The following is a 7860-nucleotide window of genomic DNA, read 5'->3' as shown; positions in this document are numbered from 1 at the left end:
CTCGCAGGGAATGGGAGAACTCTTAAAACACCCTCCATCTTTCCGTTTTCATTCAAAAACTGTTTTTGCAGGCTAACAAAGAAAGAGGAGGAGCCGTACAGCCCTTTCCAAATTGTTAAAATTGTATTGGGTTCTCCCGCTCTGCCAATGAACGAAATCTGATCTCTGCTTTTGCTTCCCCCTCCGAATGATCATAAAGGAAGAGGGCCTTCTCTCTAGCAGTCATATGCCTCTCTCCAGCATGACTCTATATTCTCAATCCAATCATAAACTGATAGGTCAGATCGGGATTTGGAACCTGATAAGTGGGGACACTTCTTCTCTCTTTGAATGTAAACAAAACGTTCAACTGGTGATGCATGCCAGTTCAGTGAAGCCGGACTGCCACCGGGAGGTAGGCCACCGGCATTAGTACTGGTAGTAGCAGAAGTACCTGCACCTGAACTGGCGCCTCTTCCTTGAGTAAGTTGCTCATTAGCCACTCGTAGCCTCTGTACCTCCTCACGCAAAGCCAAAAGCTCCTCCACCTCCTGATCTACACTCACTTCAGCAATTTAATTTACAACTTGGTTACAATGAGACAAAGGGGAAGAAAAAAAAGGTTTGTTTTTTTTGTTTTTTTTTAAGACACAAAGTACGGGCAACAGGGTCAAGTTGTCTTCACTGGCCAGTGGGTCCCATCATAGGTTTGTCGCAGCAGTCCAATAGCCTTCTTCTGTAGTCCAGCCCCAGCCACTGCTTCTATTTAAAACCAAAACACAAAATGCCTCTTTAAAACAGATCCTGCCAACAACGCCAAGAAATGTAGTGCCTGGTATTTAGACTACCTTAAAAAATGCCTGACAATGCCACCTCCCGCGAAGGGGCAGGAGGAACCCGTAAACCTTCATTATCTAGAATGCAATTTGTGACCCCTCTGACTTCCCTGAACAGAAACAGTTTACCAGAGGTGTATCCTGTGCAGAAGTTAAGTTGGCTTTATTACAATATACAGATCTAATTTCACTAAAACTTAGGCATGAGGCAATAAACAAAACAACAATCTCATTGGGTGGTTAAAGTCAATCAATTCTCCTCACAATAAGGGTGGGTCAGCTATACACAGCAACAATAAAATGACTGTGGGAGACAGAGGAGGGAGACAGCAATTCTACCACCACACACATGCACTACACACGTAATAGCACTACACACTAAACCTCTATTTACATATGATTTATCGCAATGAAATACATGCAGTATCATGACCAAATAAACACACCACTACAGAGTGTCACCCGTGCAGTCCAACCACAGAAGGAGGCTGTGTGTCAGTGCGGACCCGGCCTTTCACAGAATCAAGCTGTAGGTACGAAAGAGAAGAGAAACATTAAATGACATCACCATCCAAATTACTACTGCCCAGTACATCAAGTATAGTAGAAAAATATACACTAAATGCCACAAGCCTACAAATCAAATAACTAGCAAAAAGTAAATTAACAGTAGAAAACAGTGGCCTGGTCTTTGCAAGGGTACACAAACTACCGTAATTAAATAATGTGGGAGCAGAGGGAGCAATCCAGTGCATCAACAGTATCTGTGCCACAGCATCCGTCAGTGGCCACGTCAGTCCTGAATGTCAGTTTCGCTGTTTCCAATGTGTCTAGCTTTCACCCTGTATGAGAGGGCGAGTACACCACACCGGGTGCTGCAGCCAAGTCAAAAGGGCTCTCCACTGAGACAAACAGCACTTTACAAAGTCCAAACTCCCACTGAGACAAACAGCACTTTAACAGCACAAACAGCACTGATTGATACCCGGTCACATGACCGCGGGCAATCAACTGGTCATGTGACTATGTGTCAATGACAAGTATCATACTTTCCCACGTATGTTTTTACTTTCAGCCAAGGTGGTTACTGTAAATCAGACCTAGGTCTTAAAGGCTCTGCCTGATAAAATATAGGTGAACAAATTTTTTTTAAAATGTAGAACTATACAAGACTTCACATAGAGGGAATATTAATTGGTGTTTATTGGCTGTATAAAGGAAATGAAAAATTGGTGGTCTGGAAATTTACCTATCAATAAAAATTCATTATTTATATGCATAAATAGCACTATCAATCACATAAAAGAGAAAGAGTTGAAGCAATAAGAAAAAGCTAAGGGGATATTATGTGGAGAGAAGATGAAGAAAGTAGGCGGGAAGAATTATAGAAAGTTGGATATAAGATTAAATACACATTTGTGATTTGTGTGTTAAATGCAATGCACCCTTGTTGAATTTGGATCGGAGGGATCCAAGTGAGTGTTTTTGTCACTATCGAGCGGTGTATGAGTAATTACCCAGGGATGTCTGTCGATTTGCTTTAACGTGGAGAGATTTAATGCATATGCTAAGTGGGCACTCATGGACAAATTGTTTATTTGGTCGATTGATACAGCTGGTCAAAGTATGAAATTGTTCTTTTATTCACTGCAACTCCCACATGCTACTGGGAAGCCCTGATGCGAAGGAAAGGAAAATGAGGTGAATTAGAAAAGTAATATCTCAAGGCCTAAATATTTGTAAAAAGAAATTTGACGTCAAAATTTGAAAACATAAACTATTACCGATCTGATAACAGGAGATAGCTAAAAATGCATGATTGGAGTAGTGTGACGAAAATTGAACCAAAGTACTGACATGATTGGGTATTGTAGGAAAGTATGTGGGCCTGACATGGGCAGCACCATAAATATATTAATGTAGGAGATACTGCTCACACACTACTTTGATATATATATGATTATTAATCACTGGAAATTAATATTACACTCGTAAAATGGGGCACCACCTCCGTGTTTAGTTATTGGAATAATCCGGAGGACATTTTTCCAAACACCTAACTGTACAAGTTGGCTTGGACAGTTAGAGTCCATTCAAAATCAATTTATTCAGTCTCAATATTCTGAAGTAGTGAATTCTTTGCACGTATCCATTAAGTTCCAGACAAAGACAAACGATTAAATGTTTATTGACTAAATAATTTGGGTAAAATAAAAGACATGACAATTTTAGACGAACAACAGATAACAGAAAATGTAAAGACTGTAACTAGGAAAGTAATAAAGTCGTGTGACCGTCGGTAGATGGTAAAGTTAAAGGGTCGGGTTATATATATTAAATATTAAGGGAGTAATTCTTAACCCTTGCGTTGCCCTTTCGGGTCAGGGTGACCCACCCCCGAAATCATTACCGCTTGTGTCCGATAGAGGCCGCTATTACCCCCCCTGCCTTTTTGTCACGCATGACCCCCCCTACAGTCGATGACTGGTATAGCATGCGGTGCTTTTAGCCCTTGCGTTGCCCCTTCGGGTCAGGGTGACCCACCCCCGAAATCATTACCGCTTGTGTCCGGTAGAGGCCGCTATTACCCCCCCTGCCTTTTTGTCACGCATGACCCCCCCTACAGACGATGACTGGTATAGCACGCGGTGCTTTTAGCCCTTGCGTTCATCCACTTAGTTAGACATCAGCCATTCAGACTCCCTTGATCTCCCCTTGTTTGCAGAAGAAGAAGAAGAAGAAGAAGATTAAGGGCTCAGGGTTTGCCAATGTAAATGGTGTTGGTGGTGTTGATGGTGTTGCTGCTGCTGCTGCTGCTGCTGCTGCTGCAGGACAGGTATAGGCTGAGTAAACACTGGTCTCCAAAGAGCCAAAATTTCCCTTGTGGCTGAATCAACAACCACTTCTTCTTATCCCAAGAGACCCAACTTCCCCCTTCATCTCATCTCCAGACACCCAACTTCACCCTCATGTGATCTACAGCTGAGTAAACCAGAAACTAAACCTTCCCATCCTCTGATATGCAGCTGAGTAAACACATAGTTACTCTGTTCTCCATAAATCTAAATTCCCCGTGATATTATCTGAGGTTGAATAAACAACCACTTCCTCTTATCCCAAGAGACCCAACTTTCCCATCCTCTTTGATATGCAGCTGAGTAAACACATCGTAACTCTGTTCTCCAGAAACCCAAATTCCCCTTTATATTATCTGTGGCTGAATAAACAACCAATTCCTCTTGGGTTACGCGTAAGATGTGTAACATGAAGGCGACAGAGATGTCTCATACTGTGTACTGTAGGTTTTCATAAACATTTCTGCAAAAGGCAGAAGAATACAGAAGAATATGAGGACAAAACTGGTAGACATTTCTCAGAGTTTTCCTGTTTTTTATTCAGCCCAGCAAAGCAAAGTACATCACGTCACATCACATCACATCGCATCACATCACATAATACTTGAGACATGAGAAGCTTCATAGCGGGGCCCGAGAGGCTTCTTAGAGCTGGGAGCTGTAAAAAAACAAACAAAAAAAAACAAAATGAATAAAAAAAATAGATAAAAATACGGAGATGACTTGTTCTACTATCAAGGTCGAGGGTAACAATTACACATCACACAAACAAAGGTTGTTACTCTGAGTCTTACCCGTCTTCAGTATTCATGTCATGGACATGGCCGTCATTTTCCCTTTTGAAGCGTCGGATACGTTCTCTAAGCTTTGCAGAGGGTCCAATCTTTCCGCACAACTTGTACAGCAAGGGTCTGTTGCTCTCCTCTGTCAGACTCAGGAACTTTTGTGTGTCAATCCCTTCAGATGCAAAGTTTGGGATATGACACTCCAAACCCCACTCTCTCAACTTGGTCTCGACAAAGGCGTCCATTATAACAGACGGGGAAAAAAACACCCCAAGAGTAGAATTAAGCTCTCTGAATGAATGAATGAAGTGCTTGCAGTGTCCACATCTATATGAAACCAGTGCTGTAACTGAGCTATCTCTGTCAGCATTGGATCTGACCAGCTTTATGCTGTCCACCTGACGCGAAGTCATCCAACTGACGCGAGGTCATCCGACAGAGACTATGTGTTCCAACTGACGCGAGGTCATCAGACCGACACTATGTGTTCCAACCGACGCGAGGTCATCCAACCTGCGCTGTACTGTTGGCATTGACAAGCCTGTGCTGTTACGTGAACAGGGAAATGAGTCTAAATGTCATCTGACACGTTTAGGATCTTTTTTGTTGTTTTTGGTTTTTCTACAGCCTGTGCTGTGCCTTTCACTTTGGCAACCTTGTGCTGTTATGTGAAAACGGAGATGGATGTGGATTTCTGACACAATGTAATCCCACCAGTCAACCAGTTTCTTCAGTTCAATATATAGTTTTATTTCATTTTGTAACACACATCGACATGACATCTAGATTGGCACAGTAAGATCTTTTTTTTTTTTCATTTTACTTTACAAACACTATCACATCTTCCTTGGACATCTTTGGAAGGTCAAAGGTGTGCATGTTAAAGGAGGCCACCACCAATGAGATGAACTCCCGGTTGGCTTGAGGGATGGTGGTGTCGCTGCACAGTTCCTGCAGTAGCCGAGTCATAGCGGCGGTATCGTCTGCGTTTACCTCGAACTCGGCGTATTCCTTTGGAAGCAGCTGCTTGTATTGCATCAGTACGTCCAGGGCGCATTGGACATTCAGGATCCTGTTCATGTAAAGGGGTGTCGTGGTCATGTTTTTGACATGCGCGACCTTATCGCCGAGCGCAGAACGCACCTTCTCCGTCAAATGCACAACGGGAGGATTTCTCCTGACTGAAACATACAATACAAACAAACAAACAAACGTGCAGAAAATTATTACTTTGGCTGAACAAACAGCGTTTGGTGGTGATCGTTCGTATTCCAGACCTTGATCAATTCGCTCAGCATAGCACATACTCACCAGACTTCCCCTGGGGTCTGCATTCTAGCAGGTCTAAATACATGTATTTATCCACCTGAAAAACGACCCGTAGGAATTTCATTGCGCTTTCCTCGCTCTCGAGGTAGCGATCGATTAGTTTGGGCATCATCTCAACCTGATTGATCTTGCAGTGATAAGACCTGAGGAGATCATTATCCGAATCTCCTGTCCGTAAACAATCCACATAGCAGCTCATGTGGCTGTGTCTCTCTGCTATGTCGTGCTTCCACGCCTGCAACATCTGGATGCGCGAAGTCCACTTGATTGAGCCTGGGCTCTGGGCATTGTCCGCTTCCGCCTTCAGCATTTCTTCTAACACTTTGTCCACTGTGTTCACATCGACGGGGCTCGCCATGGTCACAGACTTTTGGTGTAGCGCGCAGGCTTAGTACGCAGAAAGAGAGAGGGTTGTGAATAAATGGAGCTGTTGTTCTGCAGTCTACTTGTAAGCATTTATATACGCATGTGACGTGATGTTATCCAACCTGTGCTGTACTGTTGGCATTGGCAAGCCTGTGCTGTTACGCGAACACGGAGATGAGTCTAAACGTCATCTGGCTTGTTTGGGTTTTTGTTGTTTTTTTTTTTGTTTTGTTTTTTTTTTTACAGCCTGTGCTGCGCCTTTCACTTTGGCAACCTTGTGCTGTTATGCGAAAACGGAGGTGAATGTGGATTTCTGACACAATGTAATCCCACCAGTCAAGTTTCTTCAGTTCAATATAGTTTTATTTCATTTGTAACACACATCGACATGACATGTAGATTGGCACAGTAACATTTTATTTCATTTAATTTTTTTTTACTTTACAAACACTACCACATCATTCATATGCATCATCGGAAGGTCAAAGGCGTGCATGTTGAAGGAGGCCACCACCAATGAGATGAATTCCCAGTTGGCTTGAGGGATGGTGGTGTCGCTGCACAGTTTCTGCAGTAGCCGAATCATAGCGGCGATATTGCGCTTGTTTAACCCAAACTCGGTGTATTCCTCTGGAAGCAGCTGATTGTATCGCATCAGTACGTCCAGGGCGCAGTTGACATTCAGGATCCTGTTCTTGTAAAGGGGTGTCGCCGTCATGTTTTTGAGATGTGCGACCTTATCACCGAGCGCAGAACGCACCTTCTCTGTCAATTCCACCACGGGAGGATCTCTCCTGACTGAAACGAAACAATACAAACAAACAAACAAAACACATGCAGAAAATTATTACTTCAGTTGAGCAGCAGCAGCGTGTGATGATCCCTCCCCTTGAGGCCTTGATTATTTCGCTTTCGGTAGCACATACTCACCAAACTTGCCCCTGGGTCCGTCTTTTAGCAGGTCCAAGTAGAGGAATTTCTGCGTCTGAAATAAGACCCGTAGGAATTTCATTGCGCTTTCCTCGCTCTCGAGGCAGTGATCGATGACTTTGCACATCAGTTTAACTGGATTCTCCTTAGCATGATAACGGTCAAGGAGCTCAGCATCTGACTCTGAATCTGTCAGGATATGATCCAGAAAGCTTCCAATACAATGGTGTTTCTCTGCTATGTCGTGCTTCCACCCCTGCAGCATCTGGATGCGCGAAGCCCACTTGATTGAGCCTGGGCTCTGGGCATTGTCCGCTTCCACCTTCAGCATTTCTTCTAACACTTTATCCACCATGTTGACATCGACAGGGCTCGCCAGGGTCACAGGTCACTTTGGTGTAGCACACAGGCTTAGTACAAAGAAAGAAAGAGAGAGAGAGAGAGAGAGCGAGAGCGAGACAGACAGACAGAGAGGGCTGCTAATCTTAGCCGGTGTCTACAGGTCCCAAGGCGAGGCCGCAGCCAGTCTATGGGACGCAGAGAGCGGTAGGGCAATTTTCCGCTCCACCATGCCTCTCAAAGTGTTTCACACTTATTCGAGAATGTTACGCTTTGACGATCGCGAGTCGAGACCCGAGAGACGCGCCACTGACAAACTGGCAGCCATAAGAGAGGTGTGGGATAAATGGGCAGAGCGGCTTCCTTACCTCTACAACCCAGGGCCTGACATAACAGTGGATGAGCAACTGGTTCCCTTCAGAGGTAGTAGTAGTAGTAGTA

At 43.9% G+C, this 7860-nt stretch overlaps 1 protein-coding gene across 1 annotated transcript; it reads right to left on the bottom strand.

Moving 5' to 3' along the window:
* Positions 1–6586: 6586 nt before the first annotated feature.
* On the bottom strand, positions 6587–7435 carry LOC115588114 (uncharacterized). The gene is made up of 2 exons (XM_030428495.1): positions 7081–7435; positions 6587–6948 (listed from the first exon to the last, which is right to left on the bottom strand). Exons 1-2 carry the CDS (start codon positions 7433–7435, stop codon positions 6587–6589), a joined length of 717 nt encoding a protein of 238 aa, XP_030284355.1.
* Between the last annotated feature and the right edge of the window lie 425 nt (positions 7436–7860).

The sequence above is a fragment of the Sparus aurata genome, chromosome 9 (genome assembly GCF_900880675.1).
Source record: "Sparus aurata chromosome 9, fSpaAur1.1, whole genome shotgun sequence".
NCBI lineage: Eukaryota > Metazoa > Chordata > Actinopteri > Spariformes > Sparidae > Sparus > Sparus aurata.
The sequence above is the reverse complement of the archived record's forward strand: the minus strand, read 5'-3'. Positions and strand labels throughout refer to the sequence as shown.